Below are 22,992 nucleotides of genomic sequence, written 5' to 3'. Positions count from 1 at the left end.
CGCGTTCCCCCAACTCTATTTCGAGGGGAAACTTGGCTGATATTTCACGTGACTTCTACGTCCGTATTTGTCATGAGTTTGAGCTAATGGCCCGTTTTCAAAAAGATAGTGAACAGCAGAAAAGACATGAATGCTAGACAGCGAGGAGAAGAGAAGCGAGGGGTGAAGACGGCGGACGAAAAGAAAGGGGACAAGGGCCAGAAACAAGACCCTGAGTGTTGCCACGGCAACGCTGTTTACTTTCTCCACTGCCGAACCTCACCTTCGGACAAATCGCGTGCTTCCTCGACGCCTCGGACCCAGATCGGCTACGTGACTACACTCATTACTACCAAGCCAGTCCATATGGCTTTGATGGCCGTTGAGTGGGCCATTGTGGGACTATCAGCCTGCATGGCTCTTAGATGGATTGCTAAGCTTAGCGCGATACATGTCAATATTGAGCCGCCGGGACAAGCAGCAGTTGCAATCTACGGGCACAGGTCAACGACGGAGTTGATTCAGCAGAAGAAAATTACATTGCCAGGGGGACTCCCACCCTCTATCGAGATCATTGAGGGAAAGTTACCGGAGATCGATGTGTCTTGCGTCGAGGTCGACTCGGACACGTCGGTGGTCGATCAAACTTTTTTTTCGACGCATGAGTTGGTCTTTATGAATGACATCAAACAGAGTAGTAAAGATGGCATTTCAATACTGCAAAAAGAAATTACTTCGACTGTACTGAAAACGTCAATTCCGGAGCGGCAGCCGAAGCTTGAGTGCGATTTCCCTACCTTTTTTGGAGGACGCGAGCTTATCGTCGAGGCCAAGATCAAGGAACCGGCTAAACTAGAGAAATCTGTGATGCCTGACACTGGAATATCTTCTTTTTCAGCACGGACAAAGACTTCCAGTAAGGTCCCGTCGACGTCTGAAATCCAATGTCCTGCTTTATTCGCGCCAGCTTCACGAGCACGCTCTCATGTCCTGCCTGCATTTGTCGCACCGGCGTTATCGACAAGGATCGCGGCTTCGACGCTGGTTACGCAAGCAAAGTATGTGGACTGGCCTTGGGAATCAACACCAATTCAACCTTCAACGCCGCAGATGGCGCCGCCTGCGTCGTATGCTCAAGCGAAGCCTGTGGATGGAAAGAATTTGCATAGGTCTTCTACTCCAGTCGCTACCGCCCCGACGATTGCGGCGCCAGTACCCGTGCCATTTTTTCAAATGAAATCTGGTAGTGGAGGGGTTGCGTGGCCCAGATCTTCTACTCCAGTTCAGCCGCCGGCAGCCCAGATCGCAATGACTACGTTATTTGCTCAAAAGAAGTCCGAGGATGGAGTAACAGCATGGTACAGGCCGTCAACACCAACGTCATCTTCTACGTCTACGATTGCAGTACCGGTATCTATGACATTCCCCAGGACGGACCAATGGCCAAGATCTACCGCCTTTCTGCCATCGACACCGACAAACGGAGTGTTTGCGCAAGTTAGACCGCCTACTCCAGCTCAATCGTCGGAGCGTGGACATGCCATACCGGCCGTTCATGTTGGATATTCTACTCTCCAGAGGCAGACACCGGCGTGTTATGCTACCGTACAACCTGTGCCGTCGCATTATCATACGCCGTCACTGTCTCTTGATGCCGCTATCCAATTATACACACCTTTTAGTGAGGAACAGCATGCGGGATCGGCATTTATATGGCCTGCCTCCGTTGAACAGGCCGCGAAGCCCATGACACCTACATCAGTCCAGCAAGGGCGACCTGCAGAAGTAATTCAGTCAGCCCTAACTCCGTTTCCGTTTCCGCTTGCAGACCCGTTATTTCAGTGGCCAATTCCTTTTGCGCGCAATTCAATTGCGGATCCTGGAAGCGTTTGGCCATATTCTTCCAGTACGGCGTCGCCGTTGAAGCGGGAACTCAAGCCATTCTTGCTTTACCCGCCACCTCCTTCGTCGAGCACAACAAGTGCATCGTATGATCTTAAATTATCCGATGCAGCCTCTCGGGCAAGTGACAGGAGTCAGAAGAGTGTGGCGTCTAGTGGTGACGGAAGTTGTCATCTGAAGGAAAACCCTGCTGAGGTGATTTTTCACTTGATGGGCAAGCAAAATCACAAGGAGAACAAAGTACAGAGTCCGACAGCGACAGAACTTGACAATCGTAATTGTGATACACAGGTAAGAGTGAGGTCAGTTGAGCTAGCATCACAGGTCAAGAGCTATTTTGATGAACTGCGTGACCTGGGCGCAATACCAGGACCGGTTGCCGCTGTAGTTGTGAATAGCGGCTTGTTTGATGAGAGCATATGTGGCATGGAGCACGATGAAGATAACTACGCTGGCGACGATATACTGGCTACTAACGATGACGAAAATCACGATGATTATGACTTTGAAGTTCGAGATGATAGCGAGTATGATTATGCCAATGATGACTATTACATGGAGAATGCTGCGGACGGAGATGAGGGTAGCGACAGGAACGACTGTTATGATGACGATGAGTCAAAATACTACGACGTGCTTGAGAGCAGCTATGTGGAGGCTGAAGTAGATAGTGACTACGTTGCTAAGCCCGTTGTCCCTGTATCTGTCTCCACGAATACTAATTTTGGTATGTATATAGGAAACCACTGAGAATACTGTCGACCGATACAATGAATCGTCACTGCGAAAGCTACTTTACACAGGGACACCGTCCAATGCAAGCTCTTCTTCTGTGAATACCATCTACGTTGACGCCAAGTCCTATATTGTGAACGACGAACACACTGCACAGCCACACTGTCAGGGCATCGGGAACTTCGACGACGAAAACGTGGGCAAGAAGAACGAATCCTCACAACCATTCGTGCGAAAGCGTTTACGCATTTTGAAAATCGTAAACTCGGCCCCTTACGTGCCCGAGCCATCGCCGCCGCCGTCGCAGCCGGAAGTGCCGCTGACGCGGAAGCAGAGACAGAATATGAAGAAGAAGCAGCAGAAACGGGCGGCGAAGGAGTCGCATGTCGCGCACCAGGAGCGCAGACTGCGGCAGTATAAGATTGATGTGGCGTTGCACGTTGCGGGTGTTGAGCATGATCGTATTATGCGCTCTGTGCGACAACGGAGGCGTGGGCCAAAGACGACACCAGATGTCAAGAGGAGCGCAAAAAAGTACGTCGCGAAGAGTGAGCTGAAGGCTGTGTCTGTGGTATCTGAGAAGTACGTGAAGCAGGAATACATGGACAAGCAGGATTTCACTGCCGATGGGGATCTCGTGATGCACGATGTTCAAGAGTTTAGTGAGAACGACAAGGCGGCCATGCCATTTGATGAGGATTTGTCGCCGCAGGCAATGGCGAGTTTTTTCCGTAGCATCAAGGACTAGCGAGAATCACGCAGGGCAGGGAGGAGGAAGATAAGTCGATAGATCAACTGTATTTTACACCCACGAATAACAACTAAAGCATGCATCGACCGTGCAGTATAAGAGCCCAAGATCCAGAAGAAAATGACAAACTATAAACAAAACTGGAAAAAATCAAAAGAGGAAATGTCAATATAGAAGACAGAAAGGCAAATGGAGTCGAACTACCGGCCATTCGCATGCAAAATTTTAGGATCGGACGCGCAGAGGTCTTCGAGCTTGCGTTCCCAGGCAGCTTTGTTCTCGCGGATCTGGTCAGCCGCATAGGTAAGCTCAGGCGCAAGGGCAGCAACTGCAGCGAAGAGCGGGAGTGCGAATGTGTTAATAAAGAAAAGCTGAGATTTCGCGAGTGCGAGGACGGCGGCTGTGCTTGTGCTTGGCGGGGGCGTTGCTGCAGTGCTTGCTAGGGAGGGCATCGACGCAGGGAGTCCAAGTTTTGTTTCGAGAAGCGTCATGCGTCGGAATTCGTCAGTGAGGACGGTGCCCCAGTGTATGGAAATGTCAAGTCGACGCGCCACGTTCGAGATGTCTGCACATTTCATGAGTGAGAGGAGGAGTACTCTGCGACTCTCGTCGGTGTGGGTTGCTGGTGTAAGTGCGATGATGCGGGACATGTATTCTGCGTGGCGGGACATGTCAGTAGCAAGGATGGAGTCGACGATGACGTCTTTAACAGGTTTGGTGGTCATAGCGGGCCAGTGCCGGCGAAGGATGTTGTTGAATGCGGCGGAGTGGAAAGATTCGAGAACGCTGCGGTCAGAGTAGAGCCGTGCGAGTGGGGATGCGAGAGAGACGAGGAAAGCATTTGTCACACCGGGGTGGCCTACATCGTGGCCTAGCGCCGTGACGAGTAACGCCACAGCATCGAGCGGGGTGATTAGAGCGGAGAGAGAGACTGCGGGTGGTTGTGCAGCGGTGAAAGTGGTAGATGCGGCAGGGTGTGGCGGGAGTGCGCGTGCGGCGAGGAGAAAGCAGAATGTTGCTTGCAGCACGTCGACGACGTGGCGGAAGTTGTGGTATGGGTTGTTAGGTTGATATGCGGCCCTGAAGATCGCGACCAGTCGTTGGAGCTCGGGGAGAGGGAGCGCAAGGGAGGCGGTTTCGGGCATTGTGAAGGCGTGCGCGAGAATGTAGCTTGCGCAGAGGGCGAGTTCGTCGTCGGTGAGGGTGTGTGCAGGGAAATCCCACTGTCCGATGACGATGCGCAGGTACTTGTGTCGTTCTTCCGACACGTCTGTTGAGGAGGAATACGGCGGCTGTAGTTCATCAAGCACCATGTCGTTGAAAAGCACGTCAATCAAACGTTCCTCCGCCGCTGTATCGGGATGCCATTTCCCCGCGATCCAGCTCGTAGTACGCTTCTGTGCACGTCGATGTGCTTGAGAGAGCAAGCCCCGTAGACGAAGACCGCTTGAGATCTTGCGCGTAACCACGTCCGCAGCGCCCGCGGCAATGAATTCGGACATGGCGGTGTCTTCATCATCGACGAGGGCCACGGAGATTATGGCGCGGCCCGCGGTGGCGGTGGTCATAGATTTGAAGAGGGCAGCGTCAGTCTCGGTGGTAAGAATGTCGATGAAGAGCACGATGGGGGTGGTTGTGGATTGTGCTAGAATGTCGTCTAAACACGTCTTGGGGGACTTGTACGCGGCAACTGCGGGAGTTAGCATTGTCAATAGTACGAATAGTAAGGAGTGAACGTACCTTTGCTGAAAACGGACGCGATACAGCGCAGAGTAGCAACGACATCATCGTGTTCGCATTCTAGATACGGCGACTTCTCCGCGTCGCAGGCGTTGAGGATGAGCGGTTTCGTCGATTGTATTCGCCGGCCCAGATAGCACGCGAGGTATGTCATGTCGCGGCGTGTGCTGGAGTGTGGTGAGCTGGGGCAGTCGCTGTGATGATGTTCGAGCAGCCAGGTTCGTGGGAGTCGGGCGTGGTATTTAAGAAGCACGCGGTCGTCGACGCATACAGCGGGACTTACGCAGTGGTATTATAGTGCTAAGAGCAAGACGGGAGTCTGAGAAGTGCGGCGACCTTGCGGAGGCGAATGGAGCGTGTGATGAGGCGAGTCGATGGCCGCAATCGGTGTCGACACAGGGCAATTAGGCACAGAGAGCAAGAAATTTGACGCAGTCCCTCGAGCAGCGGCACGGAGCAGAAGCAGAGTGCGCTGCTGCGTGCGCGATGGGGGCGGGACGGTGTCTGGCGAATATGTTATGTGCGTGTGACGGCGTGGAACGAGGATGGCGGAGGCGAAGCTCACCGCACAACCCTGACCCCGGAAGTTGTTCCGCGATCCGCGCTCCGGCACAACGTTAATCCGGAGCGGCGCGTCTGTATTAGATTCTTGAAGATGAACCTCTTCATTTAGATTTCATTGATTTCATACATGTACTACAGTTAACTGCCCATACGCTTCATATCCCGGATCACCTTCTCAAGCCGCCGCCGCTCGTCGAGCTCCTGCTTCATTGCTGCGGCGTACTTTGCATTCATCTCGGTCGCGAGCTTGCGGAATTCCTTGCGCAGTAACGCGATTGACGTGCTGTTTCCGTCGCCACTGGCAGTTGCACCGTTGACCACCCCGTTATTCTCCGGCAAGAATGCGTGGCTTGTAAGCACCTTGAGCCGGTTATCCAGCACCATTGCCTCCAGCTGCTCGTTCTTGTCCCGTAACTCGTCCATGTTGCGTTCGAACTCGTCGCGCTCGGCTTCAAATTGCACCGATGCGCTCACGAGTGTTTCATAGTTTGCAAGTAGCGTGTGTAATTGTGCTTGCATTTCGTCGACGCGCTGTTGTAGTGCGACATCGCCTGTGGCGGCGGCCTCTGCGGAGAGGCTGTACGTCTCCGTCATGAGCGCTGCGGCGGTCGATGTCGCGGATATAGGGGTCGAAGGCACGGAGTGCGGATATCCAGTATTTGTGGGACTCGTGACGGAGGGTTTGCGGTTGGCCGCCTCGACACTGGCGAGACGTTCATTGAGTGTCGCGTTTTGCATAAGGATGGTTTCAAACTCGACTGCGTGCTGCTCGGCTTGTGATGTGAGCTCGCTTTCAAGCGATGCGATGCGCTCACGGAGTATGACGCTAGAATCTTCAATCGCACTGTCGGGTTGGGATGACGGTGGGGTGGGTGTAGCCGGTTGCTGCTGTTGATGTTGTTGTTCATGCTGTTGCAGAATTGTCCGCGCGCGTTGCAGATCCCGGCGAAGCACGTTCTGCTGTTCGCTCTGTTGGGTAGACACCTCGAGTAGCGAAGTTTCGAGCTCCGCGACAGACTGCTGTAGTTGCGCGTTTTCAGCAGAGTAGGTGGCGAGCGAGTGCAGGATAAGGGGTATACTATGCTGCGGCGCGGTCACTTGATCCCGTGTGCCGCTGTCGGGCATTTGAGCAAGTTCCTCATCGTCGGGGAATGGGATTTCCAGCTGTTGCGAGACCTGTTGGAGTGCGCGGATGTCGACGGAGTCCGGCACATGTGCTGACACTGCACCAAGGAGCGCAGTGGTCGGGAAGACGTAGGAAGTGGCGGCCTGAGCAGCGAGGGCGGAGAGATGATTTGTGAGTGTGCGATATGTAGCCAGAAGGGTATGCTGAGTGTCTTCGATTTGAGCGGCAATCTCGGTCAAGGCGCCGGTGTCGTCGGGTGCTGCCGCATCAGGGGAAGCTGCGTCGAGGGGGTTGCGGAGTTGCAGGAGAAGGCGGGAGGTGGCGGCAGCGGCAGAGAGATATTCGCGTTGGCGCCGGAGCGAGTCGAGGCGGGAGTTGAGGTCAACAACGGACTGTGGGTGTTAGTTGGGGAATATGGATGGCGGAAGGACCTTGGCAAGACGTACAGTGTAGAGAGAGGGTAGGTCGGTGTGAGTGGGGCTGGTCGCGAGAGATTGAGCCTGAGAAGCAGACTGTATGAGGACCAATCCCAGGTCCAGATCCAGATCCAGTGAGACTGCATCCGCCGACTGCATTGCTGTAGCAGTTGGAGCTAAAGGCGGTCTGGAACGACGATGTTGCTGTCGGAGTGTTCGAACGCGCCGCACGAGTGTGATCTTCACGTGATCAGTCACAATGTGACTATGATCAAGCCCCTTTTCTGAATGCACTTCGCCGTCCGCTTCTCCTTCCTCTCCACTTCGTCCATCCCTCCCCCCACAAGAATCCCTCGACCACCCCGCCCGGCGCGCGGCCAGATACCCTCCTGTCTCATGTCCTCGCACGCGCTGCACACGGCACGTTCCTTTGCGCACCCGCACCTTCTCGTGCGCTCCGCTACCTCCGGCGCGTCCTCGTCTTCGTCTAACCCGTCTTCTGCCGCTTCAGCGACTACTTCCCCCTCCGACGCCACCCCGCCCCCCCCAGCACCGCAGCTCACGAGGTCGTATACTCTTGAACCGTCGTCTGTGTCCGCATCGCTTGCCTCCGCGGTAGGCATGGCCGCAACGCTCTCCTCATCTTCCTCAGTCTCCTCCACGGGGCTGCAACCCCGGTCCTCGCTGTTCCAGACCGCGTTGTCGCTTGTCTCCCGTCTTGAGAATGTCCCTGGCGTTGCCGTGTACCTTGCACATGCACGTGTGGCGTCGGTAACGGACACCTCCGCGGTCGACGCCGCGCTCGCGCCGCCAGCCGAGATTGCGCTCGCAAACAATGATATCGACCCTGTGACGCAACTATGGCGGTTTTTGCGACAAGGCACGTCGCTTTGCGCGCTGCTAAACGCCCTAACCGAAGTTTCGACCGAAGATGGCGAAGAGCCAGCGATGCCGTTGTTGGTTGTGCCGGATCCGGCGGTTCTGCCACCGTCGCAGCAGGACTTGCGCACGTGCAAGCGGGGTGTTTATGATTTCGTGATTGCGTGCAAGCAGTATCTTGAGTTTGCGGATGAGGATTTGTTTACGGTTATGAATGTGTTTTCGGACGATACGACAGACTTGCTGAAGGTCACGCAGACGGTGGATCGGGTGCTGGATTTGTATGACAACAAGACGTCCGGTGCTACGATCGTGCAGGCGCATTCGTCGGCGCCAGTCGGGGAAGCGCTTGATGAGGGCGCGGATATGCGATCGAAAGTGATTCAGGAGCTTGTTCAAACCGAGCGCAAGTACGTGCAGGATCTGGAGCTGCTGCAGACCTACATGAAGCTGTTGCAACAGCAAGAGATAGTGTCAGCGGACATGATACACTTTTTGTTTCCCAATCTGAACACGCTCGTGGATTTCCAGCGCAAGTTTCTGATCGGGGTAGAGAACAACGCGCGGTTGGCGCCGGGATCGCAGCGATTTGGCGCACTCTTTGTCAACGCCGAGCAAGGTTTCCATGTCTACGAGACGTATGCGTCGCAGCAGAAGCAGGCGTCGGATTTAGCGCAGCAGGAAGCGCCGAAACTTGCACGGCTGCGGAGTGTGATTGAGCCGACGTATGAGTTGCCGTCAATTTTGATCAAGCCGATTCAGCGGATTTGCAAGTATCCGCTGCTGTTGAAAGCGATGTTGAAGTACACCGATGAGAACTCGGAAGGATATACCGAGCTACTTGAGGGGTATGCGACGATGACGCGGGTTACGAACCGCGTGAACGAGACGCAGCGCCGCGTTGAGAACGAGAAGGCGGTTAGCGAGTTGACGTCTCAGATTCGGAATTGGCTGGGGCATAACGTCGATGGATTCGGAGATTTATTGTTCCACGGGTTCTTCCCAGTTATCGAGGTGAAGCAGGATTATCATATCTACTTATTTGAGCGAATTATGCTGTTCTGCAAGGAGGAAGGACCAGCCGGTGCAGCTGGCGTGGGCGCAGCTGGTGCCGGAGCTGGTGCGGGCAACAGCAGTGCTGCGGGCAGCGACACGGCGAGCGTTAATGGCAGCGTCGCGATGAGCGCGACGGGCAGTACAGGCGGGAGCACTTCAACCACAAAAAAGAAGAAGAGTTTGTTGCAGGGATCCGTGAGTAAGAAGGCGTCGTTCTCGGGCGCGTCTGGATTTTCCTCAGCAACTGCAGGCGGCATCGGCGGAGCGAACGGCGGTAGTAACGGCACTGTTGGATCCGGACCGGGGCAGTCCACGCTTGCGGGGCGTGTTTACTTGGAGAACATAACGAGTGTGACTTCGTCGACAGATAAGCCCACTGGTGACCTGATGTCGATGAATGGATACTTGCTCACGGTTGCGTGCGAGTTTCCCGCTGGCGCAGCCGGTGAGGCGCCGCGGTCTACGGGGTTTTCAATCCGATTTAGAAGCATGGAGCACTTGCGACAGTGGGAGACTGCACTGGAGCGGATGATACTGCGGCAGAAGCGCGAGAGTCCTGCCGAGTTCAGCGATCTGACACCGATAAGTACCGGCACGACGACGTTGACGGGGGGAACTGGCGCGAAGCGGAGTGGTGCTGGCAGCGGTGTGTTCGTGAACGGCGGGTGGCCGGCGGGCGAGCCGACACGGTCGGGATCGTTCAAGGGACACCGTGCGCAGTGGTCTGACGCATCGTCGGAGTCGAGTGCGACATCGAGCACGCTTGCGGGGTCTACGAACGGCGCCTCGCGAAATAGCCAGGGCCAGAGTGCGCGACAAGGCGCGTCGATGAAGCTACGTCTCACGTTCCAGACGGACACGTATGTGCTACTCGTTCCCGCGGAAGTGACGTTCGAAGAAGCGGTGCAGCGGGTGGAGAAGAAGCTGCGGTTGTGCAACGCGAACGCGTTCGAGGAGCTTGTGACGAGCCGGGAACGTGAGAGCGGTGCGGCGACGACGGCAGGGACGGCAGGGCATGGGTACAGACTCAAGTACCGCGACGAGGACGGGGATTTGGTGGTACTAGAGGACGGGAATGACTGGGATGTCGCTCTAGAGAGTTGCGCGGAGGCGGGCACGGTAGATCTGTGGGTATCGTAGTGAGTGAGTACGAGAGTGTGAGTGAGAAAGTAAGAGCAGGGACGGCGTTATGATTTGATTATGTAAGCTGGGGTTTGGAAGCAATGGATGTAGTAGAGCATGAGCATACGCGTCGTGTTGGCAATGGGAACCCGGGCAGAACGCGTCGACGACGCGTTATTGTGGGCCTGCCGAAAGTGGCAGGTCGGGCGGGGGCGGGCCGCGGTCGCCGGGCGAGAGCGTGGCGTGTGTGGCGGTGTGTGGCGGTGCGGCTGCTTGTGGCGCGGTGAGGCTGTGACGAGGTGTGCTGCGGAGGTCACAAGAAGCGGCCGCAGCACGAGCAAACTGGAGGGAACAGAAGGAAGGGAAAGTAGAAGAAGAGAGAGGAGAAGAAGCAGAGTACGAACACAGTAGCCCAGATAGGACAGGAATAGCAGAGAAGAGGGCCGAAAGCGGCACGGCGTCAACAGCGCCAACCGCAGCCCTAGCCCTGGCGGGCTGCGCTGACTTGCTGCGGATTTCTTCCCGCAAAATCGCGTTGTGTTCGCGTTCTTCTGAGTGCACTTTCGCGCGCACAGGACCCGCGCCTCTTATTGGTCGTTTATTCGTGTCTCCTGCGCCGCCACTCCGCTCACATCTTCACCACTTCCTCCTCTCCACCCCCACTATCACCTCCCCGCTCCGCCGCCACCCGCCATGGCTGACTCCGCAGAGATCGACCTCGACTCCATCGTCGACCGGCTCCTCGAGGTCCGCGGCTCCCGTCCCGGTGCCCACGTCCAGCTCCTCGAGACCGAAATCAAGTACCTCTGCACCCGTGCGCGCGAGATCTTTATCCAGCAGCCGATTCTCCTCGAGCTCGAGGCCCCCATTAAGGTACGCATTCACAGCCGCGTGTATTTGTCATCGCATGCTAACTCCGCAGATTTGCGGTATGTGTTCTAGTCCGATCGCGTACGTGGCACACACCCCTAACTCTCATCTAGGCGACATCCACGGCCAGTACTACGACCTCCTGCGTCTCTTTGAGTATGGCGGGTTCCCACCCGAGGCAAACTACCTCTTCCTCGGCGACTACGTCGACCGGGGTAAGCAGTCGCTAGAGACTATCTGCTTGCTGCTCGCGTACAAGATTAAGTTCCCCGAAAACTTCTTCATCCTGCGCGGCAACCACGAGTGCGCGTCCATTAACCGCATCTACGGCTTCTACGATGAGTGTATGTTCCACCCCCCCCCCCCTTGGAGCATCGATCGCATGCTAACTGTATGCAGGCAAGCGCAGATACAACATCAAGCTGTGGAAGACGTTTACCGACTGCTTCAACTGCCTGCCTATCGCGGCCATTATTGACGAGAAGATCTTCACGATGCACGGCGGATTGTCGCCGGACCTGAACAACATGGAGCAGATCCGGCGGATCATGCGGCCGACTGACATCCCGGACTCGGGCTTGCTGTGCGATCTGTTGTGGTCAGATCCCGACAAGGATATCACAGGGTGGAGCGAAAACGACCGTGGTGTGTCGTTTACCTTCGGGCCGGACGTAGTCTCACGTTTCTTGCAGAAACACGACATGGATCTGATTTGTCGCGCGCACCAGGTGGTCGAGGACGGATACGAGTTCTTTTCGAAGCGTCAGCTGGTTACACTCTTCTCCGCGCCAAACTACTGCGGCGAGTTCGACAACGCGGGAGCTATGATGTCCGTGGACGAGAGCCTACTCTGCTCGTTCCAGATCCTCAAACCCGCGGAGAAGAAGCCAAAGTACGGCTATGCCGGCATGGGCGGGTCCACGCCGCGCAAGCAGAAGAAGGTGCCCAAGTAGGCGCCTTCTCCTTTCCTCCGATTCTGTCCTCTTTCATCCCTTTACTAAGTCACTCCTTCACGAATGCCGCGCAGAACGCCCCCGTCGCCGTTGTCCTTTCCTCATCACAATCCGCCACACGTCTCGCATGACAACGCCGCGGCGTACCTTCCACTCCCTTCACCATCACGATCGTCCGCCGTCCTTCTTGCCAACCCCGATTTCCTCTCTCCCGTCCCGACTTTATTTTGTTTCATTGTGTTGTTCCTCTCCCCGCCTAATGATCATATGTTCATGTCCCCTGATGCCACACACGACTGCCCCATATGGCCATTCGGCGGCGAGTACCCCCTCCCCTTTCCCCGCATTCGTGCGGGGTAGCGTCTTGCACGCGCGCGGTTGTGTGTTCACTTTTCTAACACTGTTTTCTCTCTCTTTGTCTGCGTTATTTACTATTACTATCTATAACCCTGGGTGTACGTGTATTTTGTAAAATAAGTCAAGTAGTTAGGAGCCGTGTTTTGTATTTTGCCGTGTTTGTCGTTATGCATTATATATTGTTCATGAGAGCTTTTCAGACACATTCGGCGCGCAGTCAACGCAAGTGCTGTCGGCTGGAGCAGTGGACGCCTCAGCTTGAGCTTCGGCTGGAGCTTCGGCAACAGCAGCGCCATGCGGTCGATCGACGTGGCCGAGGTCGCGCCCAGGACTGATGACATCGCGCACAAGCCGCTTGAGGTCTTTTGAGTCTACGCGTGTTACTACGAGAGCAGATGGGATATGGTAGAAGAGAGTAAGGTATACCAGGAAACCCGCCGTTGGCATGCCGATCCCAGACCACCACAGGCGTGCTATTGGTGGCGAGGAGAACAGTGATGGTGAAAGTGCCGGCCACAGGCGCGGGTGCCATCGCAACCTCGCCCAGCGCTGATCCAAAAGTAGAGAGGAGCTCCTGTGCGAGCCAGGCGGCACGAAGATTCCATTTGCACGCGGTGCAGAACTCGATCGAGACGCGCGGTGTACGTACGCTGGCCATATTACGGGGTTGCGGGGTGCCAGAGTGGTGATGTTCGCGACGGTGGAAGCAGCCTACCGGGAGCTAGGGTTTAAGGTAGGGTTAAACGCAGTCACGCAGTCACGTGCTGCGGCGCAATGCGCGGCGTCGTCGTGTCGAGTAGTTGGCTTCTCCTCGCAGTTCACCGTCTCCACAGTAGCAGCAACAACCGACGCAATGTCCAAGTCCAAGAACCACACAAACCACAACCAGATCCGGAAGGCGCACCGTGTATGTTCCCGCTTTATGAGAGAAGGGGAGAGGGGATTTGAGGCTGGAGCGGGCAGGGATTAACTTCATCAAACAGAACGGTATCAAGAAGCCAAAGACGTCGCGGTACCCTTCGCTCAAGGGTGTTGACCCCAAGTTCCGTCGCAACCACAGTATGTTTTCTTTTGACGTTGATTCATTTAATTTGTGGAGACGTGTTGACAATCCTAGGACACGCTCTGCATGGCACCGCGAAGGCGCTCAAGGCCATCAAGGATGAGCTGAAGGAGGGTCTTGCAGAGGAGTAAGAACCTGCCGCAAGCAAAGCAAAAGAATAAGGCAATGGGACGACGACGGGATGCGATTGTGCAGAGATGGTTTTTTGTGTGATCACATTTCTCGTCTGTAATATAAAGGTTTTCATCTGCTAGCTTTGCGTGCCGTGGGTACTGGGGTAGATCTTACAAGGCTAAGCATGTCCACATACGTGATTGACTCTAAGGCACAGCATTGTAGTTCTAAATACTTCTATGTAGCATACCCCACACCTTGTGGCATAGAAAGATGTATATTCCGGGGCTGCCAAACATCACGTGCTCACGAATCTTCGAACTCGCCTCAAAAAATATCGTGCTCCTCCGACTTGCCATCCTAACTCTCACCCCACGTCCTCCCGTCTCACACACAATGCTCTCGCGCGCGCTCCGTCGTCTTGCGCCGCGCGCGCAGACGCACCTGCGATGCCGAAACTACGCCTCGAAACCGCCTCGTGGGGCTCCGTCCAACTCCCCGACAACCACACCAAACTACAAAGGCGATCCGCTGAGCGCTGCGATTTTCGACGACACAGACGTTGGCATGGAGGATTCCCCGGCGTTTGCAAATATACACACAAACTCATCTACCGCCCGTGCCGCGTCGCAACAGATTTTTGCAAGCGCGACGGCAACGAAGCCTCTAGACACGGCCGACCTCGCGCATGTCTATCGCGAGCGCGAACACGCCGCGAACGCACGAGCGGAAGCACTTATTCGCTCAGACCACGCCAAAAGCGCACGCAGCTACGATTCTTCCGCAAGCGCCGCTGCGCGGGAGGGATTGCGGTCCCAGCTTGTCCGAGAGAGTGCGGATGTGGACACTGTCGTGCGAACTGAGCTTGCGCGGTTGTACGCGCGAGAGATGGATACCGCTGCCAGCGTCGCAGACGCGCGGGCGCGGATTGCGGCGGCCGAAGAGAAGAAGAAGGGCGATGAAGCGGCTGCGGCAGGGGCTGTGAGTAAGGCTGCTGCCGACGCGGCGTTGTATACCACCGCACCATCCGCGCCAGACGAGCCGTATACTCTACATGAGTTATATCTCCGCCGTTTACAGCACGCGCGGGTGTCAGGTGGCTTGGGATCCGTACAGAGCACCACTGCGTATCGTCCGCGTCGGGCATTAGTTAGTCCCCCCGACGCAGCGCAGGCGACTGTCGCGATGTTAACAGCTGCCGGTGCGCACTTGGGACATAATCCGCAGCGTTTACACCGCGGCAACCTCGCATGGATCTATGGCACCGCTGATTCTGGTGGTGGTACGTGGAACCGCAAGGGTCCTTCCGGCGGCGGGTCGTTGGATAAGGTGTCCATTATCGATTTGGAGAAGACAGTGCCATTGCTGCGGCGTGCATGTAAGGTGCTGGAAACGGTTGCATATCGCGGCGGTGTGGTGGTGTTTGTGGGCACGCGACCGGGACAAGATGTACTCGTTCATGCTGTTGCCAGACGCGCCAGCGCATATGCGGTTGTGAGACGTTGGGTGCCCGGCACTTTAACCAATGCTGGCACCGTGTTGGCGGCACATCCTGTTGCCGTCGCGGATATGGCTGGTAAAATACTTCTCGATCACTCCGAGACAATGAGTTTACTCACCGCCGCGGACTCTGATGACGCCGACGCCCCAACTTCCTCACGCTCCGACACTGCGAATGACGCATCAACGTCTTCCGTCCTCGTCCGGCCTGATCTCGTCGTGGTCTTGAATCCCCTAGAAAACAAACCGGCCCTAAACGAATGCCGCCAGATGCGCATCCCGACAATCGGTATCGTCGACACAGATTGCGATCCGTGGAGTGTAACCTACCCCGTCCCTGCAAATGACGACTCGCTGCGCACGGTGGAGTTGGTTGCGGGCATCTTCTCCCGTGCGGCGGAGAGGGGCGTGAAGAGAAGGGCTAAAGTATATGGAATGCCTATTGTGCGCGCCAAGGTGCAGGAGACGGTAGCGGCGTGAGATGGAGAGAGAGGTGAAGAAGAGGGTGGGACTGTATATAAGTATAGTAGTTAAATATGGCACTTGCATTACAACGTACTCATCACATTCACACGAGTTCACGGCTAAGCGAAGACACATTGCGCATTGATGAGACGCGTCGTGAGCGCATAGGGTGCATATTCAAAGTACCATTCCCTCCGCTCGCCAAGTATATAAAACAAAGCACACCCAAACAACAATAGTACAAAACGGGGACAATTCATACATGCGCCATTACCATCCCTTCGACCCTGTTTCCTCTCCGTCATCCATTTTCCCACACACTCTCGCTTGCACATTCCCGCCACGGGTTTCTTCGCACTGTCACTCGCTCACTCCCGCAACAACGCCGTAACAACGGCATTATTACGGTATCACAACCTCACTACTCCCCTCGCCCGCACCACCCACGCCATCGCTACCAGCGCCGCTAGACGGTCGTCGCAGCTGCGAAATCTCAGCCTGTCGCAACCTTTGCCGCTCTCGTTCCTGTTGTTGTAGCTGGTTCTCATCGAGCGTGCCGGTTGTTGTGAGTAAGCTCTTAAACATGAATGACGACGCGCTTGATGCGGGTATTGACGGTACTGCTGGCAGCGGCGACGGTGCTGGTGGTGGTACTGGTACTAGCGCTGTTGCTGGCGACGATGGTGTTGCAGCCGGGGATGCGGCTTCCCCCTTCGCCGGTGCAGCCTCCTCCGCCACTGGCACATTCACCATCTCTTCATCATCCGCAACCATAACCACTTCCTTCCCAGTCCGTCTCCTCGCCACCTCCGCGACTGTCGCCTTCAAAAATTCCGTTTGCGGCGGTAACACTACCTCCGCGCCTTCCAACTTCCTTAGATAAAACTTGAGCACGTATACATCTTCCTCTGATAACCCGTCCACTCCTGCCGCCTGCTGCACTTTTCCAGCCGTCGCGAGGGTGATTGAGTTGACGAACCGTTCGAATTTGGTGGCACACTCCACGATGCGGGTAAGTACGCCGAGTTCGTCCGGGTAGAGCGGAAGTGGTGTGTTGGATGTGGCGGATGCAAGCCATTGTTGTAGCTCGGCAAGTGTAGCGCGGTGTGAGTCCCGGTGTATACGTGCGTGCTCTGGATCGCATATTGGGCACAGATAAAACTCTGCCTGCTTCAACGCCCCTCGCGGGATCTTTAGGCATCGGTTATGATACCACTCGTGGCATGTTTCGCACTCGATCATGAGTCCAGACTCGGGTAACCTGCAAATGCAGAAGATCTCCTTCTTGTTTTCCTCGTCCGTTGTTGCGCCGGGGGATGGCCTATCGTCCAACAAAAAACACATGCGGTCGCGTTGTTCAACCGCCTCGAGATGCGTCGTGAGAACATGCAGCCCAGCGTTCACTTTGTGGAATATCTTGCGGCCTTGATGTAACCATTCCTCGACCTTCCGCGCCATGCGTTCAAGCGCCAGTACCTTTGTCCCTTCAATGGCAACCCCGCTCTCAGCGTTATGCAACTTATCCAATACCTGCCGCACCTCCTTATACCGTGCGCGCTGTGTTAACTCCGCTGTCTCGGCGCGAGCAAAAAATGAGTCCACTGCCTCGGTGAGTTCTTTGTTTTGAATCAAAAACTGCTCCAGCGCTTCGTACACATGTTTGGTAACCGAGACCGTCGCCGCGTCGTCGTACTTGTCTTCAAGCATGTTTAGATCCGGGACGCCGGCGGTTATTCCCTCGCTCACGTCGCGTTCCCATTGATCACCGAGTTCCTTCTTTCGTGTAAGCGCTGCGAAAAGAGTATCCTGTGCATTGAAACCGAGTTCAGCTCCTTCGTGAAGCATAGCGTCGACCTCGGTGAGGTACATATACGCCTTCATTGCATCCGTCACTTGTTTCTTCCATGTCAATTGCGCAAGCCGTAATTCCAACCCTTCTATCTGCGGTATCTCAACGTTCAGACTATACCCTTGCTCTATCAAACCCACAAGCATGTCTCGATTTACCGACGCGCCATCGGCAAGCGCGGCGGTAGCATGCTTTTCAAAATCGCGAATCTCGTCGCGCCGTTCTTCCAGTGCGTCGACTTCGGCGGTTGTAAACGGTAACGCTTGCACGCGAAGCAGGAGATCGTCGAGGTATTCAGGTTTGCGGACCGGCTCTTCAGACGCCATCGTCGCAGCGTCGCTAGCGACTGACGACGCACGCGCGCTGGTACGACGAGAAGCTGTTGGCCGCGCTGCCGTTGTGGTTAACGGCCGCTCCGCACGTCGTCGTTGTTGATGCTTCCGCGCGAGAATCTTTTGCACGTCCTCGATCCACTCATTACCCGCCGCGACAACTCGTCGCAGTTCCTCAACCTGCGGGATCGGGTATTGAATTTTTTCTGCTTCCGTCAACAACGATCTCAACGCTTTGAACGTCGGCTTCTCATCCCCCGTTGTCAACGCGGTATATTTTTCCAACCACATATGCGGCACATGCGCACGTTCGTTCACGCGGGTGACGATTGTGTCTAATTCAGTTTCCGACATCTTTGTACGGAGTACGCGTGTGGTGCGATCGCACTCGCATAACTCGTCATAGTGGTTAAGACACACCACGTTCTTGGTGCAGGGGCATCTGATTTGCGAGAGATAGCAATATGCATTGCAGTACGCGCATTGCATGTCTCCTTCGGGTAAATCCTGCGGCGCGTATTCCTCGGTTATGTGGGGGAATAATTGGCGTATATGCGCGCGCATCATGAGTTCTTGGTCTTCCATGATCTTGAGCGCGGGCCCGAGCCAGAATGCAGTTTCGATTGAGGTATCCCGCGCAGCGGCAGTGAGCAGTAATTCGTCGTGGGAAAAGACTGGAAGCTTGCGGTAGTCCTGGTATGCCTCGACGCCAGCGCGGCCGAACGGTTCCCAGTCCGCAGGTGCGAAATTTACTGCCTCGTTGAAGTTAAAACCGTGGTTGAACCCCGCGTGGTAGGCTTGCGGGAATGTAACGACAAATTCGCCAGGGCGCTGGTCGATGACGTGGCACCGCACGTTTTCCTCGATTAGCCGCTTCGGACTTAGCATTGTAACAAGCTGGAAGAGCAGATCAGGTTGTTGCTCGAACAGCTCAGGGACAGCACGCCGCATTGCGTCCTCGAACTTGTCGGCGTCGGCGCCCGGGATGCCGTACCATGTCTTGGTCTCGCCAAAGTGCTGGTAGTTGATGGAGTAGGTATTATGGTCCTCGGAGTGCCAGCAGAATGTGGAGAACACCATGCCGACGTAAAGCCATGGGACCGTCATTCCTGAGACGTCGGTCTTGATGTGCCGCAGTAGAGATTTCTCATGCAGAGGCATGATGTTGAGGTTCCACGGATCAGCGGCGTAGGGGTCGAGGGGGTCGCGTTCAATTGTGGGGAAGCCCGAGCCGTGGATTGTGGAATGGATGTCTGCACCGTACTCAACCTCGACTGTCGAATCCAAATCCTCCACGAGCCGCCAAAACTCGGCCTCCACATCTCGTTCGGTGGCTTGTCCGGGTGCTATTCCCTTTTGCATAAAATACCGCTCCTTGAAATTCCGTGCTTTTTCTTGGAACTGGCGGAGATTGTATATACCGCCGTCTTCGAATCCGTACTCGCCCGTCCCAACGAGGCACTTGTCGCAGTACCAGTCGTAGTCGGGCAGTGTCTTCAACGACGGCTTGAGACAGGCCATGTGATATCCCGCGTCGCATCCGTCGCAAAGCAACATGCTCTCTGCGCTGTCGCCGCGGCCACACACCTCGCAGTTCTCACCCGGGGTGTGATTCGTGCGGGACGACATGCGCTTAACGGAGCCGGAAGGGCGGTGAAGGAGCATATTAGATCCTGCTACCGTTGGCGGGTCTTCGGGCTTGATGCGTTTGGGTGAAGGTGAGACGGATGTATCGGCTTCGGTAGACAGCCCACGCTTCGGCGTGGCAGAGCCGTCGACGGAATCTGCGGAGACGGTGCGCGCGCGGACAAGTGGCGTGAACGGACCGCCCTGCTCGTCCTGGAGCTGCTGCTGCACGATGGGTTTCGCGCTGCGGAGATATAACTCGTACGGCATGACGTACTTCTGATACGCAGCTTTAAGAGACGTCGAAAGCGAGGTCATAATTTTGCCGTGGTACCCAAGCTCGCGACCGATCTCGGCCCACTGCTTCTTCTTGCAGACCGAATCGAAGCCAGCGCGCATGTCAACGGCCTTTTTGAGGTGGTAAAGGTCAAGGGGACGACGGTCCACGGAGGGAAGACGATTGAGTACCACGCCACGCTGCTTATGGAATTTGTGGAGTTGGTCGAGGAAGTTGAGCGCGGTGCGGGAGCCGCCCTCCATGGCATTGAGCTCCTGCCGGCGCGAGCGGAACCAGAAGCGCTGTAGGGTTAGCGACGCATGTAAGTATACCGGGTGAATACCTACCTCAGTATCGAGGGCAAACTGTGGCCGCCACGAGTCCGGCGGAATGATCTTGACGATTCCATACTCCCTCGCCTCTGGCGCAATGGCAGCTATATACGTAAACGGGTCGGCGAACTCCTCGATGGTCGGCTTATAGGTCGGTGCCTCGGTCAACGGCAGCGCCCTGCTCGCCCCTTCCCTGGCAGCAGTGGATTTATGGTCACGGTCGAGGCGCGCGGGAACGGAGCGCATGTCGAGGCGGGCGGCGCGGGGGCGGGGACGGGCAGTAACGGAGGGCACGCCATGCGCTGTGAGTGGAGTCGGTATCGGCACTGCGGCCGTGGCGTGCGCGTGGGAGTGCAGCGCGTGGGTGTAATCTGCGTAGTCCGGTGCCATTGCGTGGGCGTGAAGGTGGAAGCGGAGGTGGTGAAGGCGATGAAGTGCGCGGCGGCGACGTGGGCTGAGCCTGCCTCTTCGGGAAGGCCGAGGTCGGCGAAGCACCCATGTCGAGCAAGGCATGAGCAAGTTTACGCAAAAACGTATAAAACTATGGCAATTGGGTTATTCTACACTGTGGTAGACTGCAGAAGCAGTGCGGGATCATTTGGATGCGGTGCGCACGCGTGGTGCGCTCGCATGGTGCATTTCCCAATGAGGAAGGCGGCACAACTCTTCTCATTTCTTCTTCCCTTCGCATTCATACAATATACATTCCGTCCTACCACTACCGCCCATTCCCATTCGTACTCCCACTCCCTCCCCCACCCACCGCCCGCTGCACCGCTGCCAACATTGTCGTTTGCGTCCTCACCCGCTGCGCATACTCAATCGACGAGTCAATCACGCTCTCGTAATACTCCTTATTCTGCGCAGCCGCCGAGCGCGCATCCATCCAATGTGCAAGTGCAATCGATGCCGCTATCTTTGCGTCCTCGAGAGCGCGCAGATGGGCTTTGAGTTCGGATTCCGTCATGAGCTGTAGCGCTGCGTCGGAAACGCGGGCAAGTTGGCGTGCGTGGTCGTAGTCAAATTCCGGCGGCGGGGGCGGCGCGAGGAGGGGTGTGCTTAGTGCTGGCGTGTCGGAGGGCTGTGCTGTGCTTGCTGACGGCGTGGCACCGACCTTCTTGGTTCTGGAAGTGATGACCAACCGCTCCTGCGCGCGTGCGGAGGGGAGTACCTCATCCAGATCGACAGGCATTCCAAGCGCGACCAGATACGTCCGTCGCACCTTCGACGTGCGCCACTCGACCAATGCGCCCTCGTCCTCCGTCTGCGCGGTGATCTTGCTCCACAGCTGCGCCGCCCCCCGGGGGTTGTTGAACAGCGCTCCACCCGCGTGGACGGGCGGCAGTGCCGCAAGATCAGGCAGTGTAGCCGCGATGAGGAGCGTCCCCGGGTATACAGCGCTCGTGATCGCGGCGGTGGCGGCGTCGAGGGTGTCGGGGGAAACAAAGTCGGGCATATCGAGCAGACGGATTGCGGATGGTAGTGAGGGAGGAGTCGGTGGAGCTGGCGTGTGTGCGTCGGCAAAGTCGCCAAAATCGTCGTCATCGTCGTCATCGTTCACAGCATCGGTACCGGCGAAGCCGCTGGCGTCGTAGAAACCGTACGAGCCGCTGGCATTTGGATGCACCGCGGTTGTCACGACGACTTCACCCTCTAGCGGCGTCGCCAGTGGCGTCGCGGCAGTGCTCGTCCCCAGCGACGCGACCGGGGTAGCCCATCCGGCGTCGTCGTCGCCGTCGTCGTCGTCTGGCGCGGGCGTGCTCATTGTGGTGGTGAACTTCGTGGAGTTGCTGCCTCCGTTATTTACTATCTACGCTACACCCCCAACTCCCCCAGCAACAGCGTTCTGTCCACTGACGCGCTCACCAGCACGTTCCCCTCACTCGGTGACAGCCGCGCATCGTTTACGCTCCCTGCGTGTCCCGGCAACTTGTAGACGATTTTCCCCGGCGCAGCGGTATCCCACACCACCACAGTGCGATCCGCAGCTCCAGACACCACCCGCGTTCCATCCGGCGAGAAATCGGCACGGATCAAGCCCTGCTCCGCCGCGTTCGCTGGCGCCCCCTCGTAGATCGCGATGCTCCTGTCTTCCGGCGCGAACGCACGCACGTCCCATGAGCGCACGGTGCCATCCATCCCCCGCGAGAGCAGAAACTGCATGTCGCTCGACACCGCCAACGAGGTGACACTATCCGTATGTCCTGGAAGCGTATATAGCACCCTGTCCCGCTGCCGCGTGTCCCACACCTTGATTTCCGGGTCTATCCCCGCCGAAAATACCTGACTCCCGCCCAACTCCCCGAACGCGACGCCAAGCACGGGAAAGTCCGTCTCGAAGTAGTCCACGGCAACCTTAACCCGTGGGTCCCATAACCCAAGTGTACCGTCATCGCCGCCAGAGAGCAACAATTCCGGACCTCTTCGTACGCGATCCAGCGCGTTTATCACACCGACGTGGCCGGTGTGCGTACGTATCCGGGCGCCGGTGTCGACATCCCATGCCCCTAACGTCGCATCGGCAGAGGCGGAGTAGAGCGTGCGTGAGTCGCGTGAGAATGCGACGTCGAGCACCGCGTTCTTGTGCCCTTTGAGCACGCCAAAGTTCTCATTCGCACCGTATGTGTTCCACAGCACTACAATAGTCAGCGATAAAACTTGCACGTAGACAGTGGAACTCTCACAAATAGTCCTATCTTGCGATGCGGACGCAATAACCTGCCCGGATTCGTCGAATCGGCACGCGTAAACCTCGCCAGCATGTCCAGAGAGCTGTATAATCGGCGCTTGCAGCCCCGATGTGCGCGGTACCGCTTGGATGAGCGGACCTGCCGCGACTGAAGTATTCACGACCGCGACCGACAGCTCATGGGCCGGACGCAGGCGCTTGAGCGGGCCGCCTGCGTGCGTGGTGCCGTCTTTGCGTTTGTCCATTGTAAGGTGGTGGTTGTGGTGAGGGTGAGGTCGTGAAATAGGTGGGAGTG

The 22,992-nt window shown here is 56.5% G+C and overlaps 11 protein-coding genes across 11 annotated transcripts; 5 read left to right on the top strand and 6 right to left on the bottom strand.

The window, feature by feature from the left end:
• The first annotated feature begins 110 nt into the window (after positions 1-110).
• Positions 111-3,470, top strand: V1518DRAFT_422640 (uncharacterized protein). The gene is made up of 2 exons (XM_066905501.1): positions 111-2,559; positions 2,621-3,470. The coding sequence occupies exons 1-2, from the start codon at positions 127-129 to the stop codon at positions 3,362-3,364; spliced, it is 3,177 nt and encodes a 1,058-aa protein (XP_066757387.1). The 5' UTR covers positions 111-126; the 3' UTR covers positions 3,365-3,470.
• V1518DRAFT_397884 (uncharacterized protein) lies at positions 3,396-5,642 on the bottom strand. The gene is made up of 2 exons (XM_066901830.1): positions 5,108-5,642; positions 3,396-5,057 (listed from the first exon to the last, which is right to left on the bottom strand). The coding sequence occupies exons 1-2, from the start codon at positions 5,259-5,261 to the stop codon at positions 3,568-3,570; spliced, it is 1,644 nt and encodes a 547-aa protein (XP_066757386.1). The 5' UTR covers positions 5,262-5,642; the 3' UTR covers positions 3,396-3,567.
• A 122-nt stretch (positions 5,643-5,764) lies between these two features.
• On the bottom strand, positions 5,765-7,401 carry V1518DRAFT_387853 (uncharacterized protein). The gene is made up of 2 exons (XM_066901723.1): positions 7,244-7,401; positions 5,765-7,189 (listed from the first exon to the last, which is right to left on the bottom strand). Exons 1-2 carry the CDS (start codon positions 7,370-7,372, stop codon positions 5,810-5,812), a joined length of 1,509 nt encoding a protein of 502 aa, XP_066757385.1. The 5' UTR covers positions 7,373-7,401; the 3' UTR covers positions 5,765-5,809.
• Positions 7,402-7,542: 141 nt separating this feature from the next.
• V1518DRAFT_422636 (uncharacterized protein) lies at positions 7,543-10,391 on the top strand. Its single transcript, XM_066905500.1, has one exon. The coding sequence runs from the start codon at positions 7,610-7,612 to the stop codon at positions 10,286-10,288; it is 2,679 nt and encodes an 892-aa protein (XP_066757384.1). The 5' UTR covers positions 7,543-7,609; the 3' UTR covers positions 10,289-10,391.
• A 572-nt stretch (positions 10,392-10,963) lies between these two features.
• Positions 10,964-12,093, top strand: V1518DRAFT_407524 (Metallo-dependent phosphatase-like protein; the record flags this gene model as incomplete). Its single annotated transcript, XM_066902002.1, has 3 exons — positions 10,964-11,143; positions 11,193-11,484; positions 11,540-12,093. The coding sequence occupies 3 exons, from the start codon at positions 10,964-10,966 to the stop codon at positions 12,091-12,093; spliced, it is 1,026 nt and encodes a 341-aa protein (XP_066757383.1).
• Positions 12,094-12,507: 414 nt separating this feature from the next.
• Positions 12,508-13,117, bottom strand: V1518DRAFT_422631 (Rdx family-domain-containing protein). Its single transcript, XM_066905499.1, has 2 exons — positions 12,877-13,117; positions 12,508-12,821 (listed from the first exon to the last, which is right to left on the bottom strand). Exons 1-2 carry the CDS (start codon positions 13,106-13,108, stop codon positions 12,634-12,636), a joined length of 420 nt encoding a protein of 139 aa, XP_066757382.1. The 5' UTR covers positions 13,109-13,117; the 3' UTR covers positions 12,508-12,633.
• A 186-nt stretch (positions 13,118-13,303) lies between these two features.
• Positions 13,304-13,644, top strand: V1518DRAFT_377794 (60S ribosomal protein eL29; the record flags this gene model as incomplete). Its single annotated transcript, XM_066901590.1, has 3 exons — positions 13,304-13,357; positions 13,434-13,509; positions 13,568-13,644. 3 exons carry the CDS (start codon positions 13,304-13,306, stop codon positions 13,642-13,644), a joined length of 207 nt encoding a protein of 68 aa, XP_066757381.1.
• Positions 13,645-14,194: 550 nt separating this feature from the next.
• On the top strand, positions 14,195-15,607 carry V1518DRAFT_377617 (mitochondrial 37S ribosomal protein uS2m; the record flags this gene model as incomplete). Its single annotated transcript, XM_066901582.1, has 1 exon — positions 14,195-15,607. One exon carries the CDS (start codon positions 14,195-14,197, stop codon positions 15,605-15,607), a length of 1,413 nt encoding a protein of 470 aa, XP_066757380.1.
• Positions 15,608-15,630: 23 nt separating this feature from the next.
• Positions 15,631-20,421, bottom strand: V1518DRAFT_422625 (PLU-1-like protein-domain-containing protein). The gene is made up of 2 exons (XM_066905498.1): positions 20,024-20,421; positions 15,631-19,978 (listed from the first exon to the last, which is right to left on the bottom strand). Exons 1-2 carry the CDS (start codon positions 20,396-20,398, stop codon positions 15,995-15,997), a joined length of 4,359 nt encoding a protein of 1,452 aa, XP_066757379.1. The 5' UTR covers positions 20,399-20,421; the 3' UTR covers positions 15,631-15,994.
• Positions 20,422-20,554: 133 nt separating this feature from the next.
• Positions 20,555-21,771, bottom strand: V1518DRAFT_422623 (uncharacterized protein). The gene has a single exon (XM_066905497.1). The coding sequence runs from the start codon at positions 21,462-21,464 to the stop codon at positions 20,727-20,729; it is 738 nt and encodes a 245-aa protein (XP_066757378.1). The 5' UTR covers positions 21,465-21,771; the 3' UTR covers positions 20,555-20,726.
• V1518DRAFT_422622 (WD40-repeat-containing domain protein) lies at positions 21,772-22,966 on the bottom strand. Its single transcript, XM_066905496.1, has 2 exons — positions 22,693-22,966; positions 21,772-22,644 (listed from the first exon to the last, which is right to left on the bottom strand). Exons 1-2 carry the CDS (start codon positions 22,940-22,942, stop codon positions 21,824-21,826), a joined length of 1,071 nt encoding a protein of 356 aa, XP_066757377.1. The 5' UTR covers positions 22,943-22,966; the 3' UTR covers positions 21,772-21,823.
• Between the last annotated feature and the right edge of the window lie 26 nt (positions 22,967-22,992).

This window comes from Limtongia smithiae (assembly GCF_038497785.1).
Source record: "Limtongia smithiae strain NRRL Y-17922 unplaced genomic scaffold V1518scaffold_14, whole genome shotgun sequence".
NCBI classification, from domain to species: Eukaryota; Fungi; Ascomycota; class Lipomycetes; order Lipomycetales; family Lipomycetaceae; genus Limtongia; species Limtongia smithiae.
The sequence above is the reverse complement of the archived record's forward strand: the minus strand, read 5'-3'. Positions and strand labels throughout refer to the sequence as shown.

What these genes read in the sequence shown, in the direction of transcription:
- V1518DRAFT_422640 (XM_066905501.1), top strand. Translation starts at nt 127, where the DNA reads ATGAATGCTAGACAGCGAGGAGAAGAGAAGCGAGGGGTGAAGACGGCG. An exon ending in CTGAAGTAGATAGTGACTAC is followed by an intron (nt 2,560 to 2,620) that starts GTTGCTAAGCCC and finishes GTATGTATATAG; the next exon opens with GAAACCACTGAGAATACTGT.
- V1518DRAFT_397884 (XM_066901830.1), bottom strand. Translation starts at nt 5,261, where the DNA reads ATGACATACCTCGCGTGCTATCTGGGCCGGCGAATACAATCGACGAAA. An exon ending in CGCGTCCGTTTTCAGCAAAG is followed by an intron (nt 5,058 to 5,107) that starts GTACGTTCACTC and finishes TAACTCCCGCAG; the next exon opens with TTGCCGCGTACAAGTCCCCC.
- V1518DRAFT_387853 (XM_066901723.1), bottom strand. Translation starts at nt 7,372, where the DNA reads ATGCAGTCGGCGGATGCAGTCTCACTGGATCTGGATCTGGACCTGGGA. An exon ending in ACCTACCCTCTCTCTACACT is followed by an intron (nt 7,190 to 7,243) that starts GTACGTCTTGCC and finishes TAACACCCACAG; the next exon opens with TCCGTTGTTGACCTCAACTC.
- V1518DRAFT_422636 (XM_066905500.1), top strand. Translation starts at nt 7,610, where the DNA reads ATGTCCTCGCACGCGCTGCACACGGCACGTTCCTTTGCGCACCCGCAC.
- V1518DRAFT_422631 (XM_066905499.1), bottom strand. Translation starts at nt 13,108, where the DNA reads ATGGCCAGCGTACGTACACCGCGCGTCTCGATCGAGTTCTGCACCGCG. An exon ending in TGCCAACGGCGGGTTTCCTG is followed by an intron (nt 12,822 to 12,876) that starts GTATACCTTACT and finishes TAACACGCGTAG; the next exon opens with ACTCAAAAGACCTCAAGCGG.
- V1518DRAFT_422625 (XM_066905498.1), bottom strand. Translation starts at nt 20,398, where the DNA reads ATGGCACCGGACTACGCAGATTACACCCACGCGCTGCACTCCCACGCG. An exon ending in AGTTTGCCCTCGATACTGAG is followed by an intron (nt 19,979 to 20,023) that starts GTAGGTATTCAC and finishes CTAACCCTACAG; the next exon opens with CGCTTCTGGTTCCGCTCGCG.
- V1518DRAFT_422623 (XM_066905497.1), bottom strand. Translation starts at nt 21,464, where the DNA reads ATGCCCGACTTTGTTTCCCCCGACACCCTCGACGCCGCCACCGCCGCG.
- V1518DRAFT_422622 (XM_066905496.1), bottom strand. Translation starts at nt 22,942, where the DNA reads ATGGACAAACGCAAAGACGGCACCACGCACGCAGGCGGCCCGCTCAAG. An exon ending in ATCGCAAGATAGGACTATTT is followed by an intron (nt 22,645 to 22,692) that starts GTGAGAGTTCCA and finishes TGACTATTGTAG; the next exon opens with TGCTGTGGAACACATACGGT.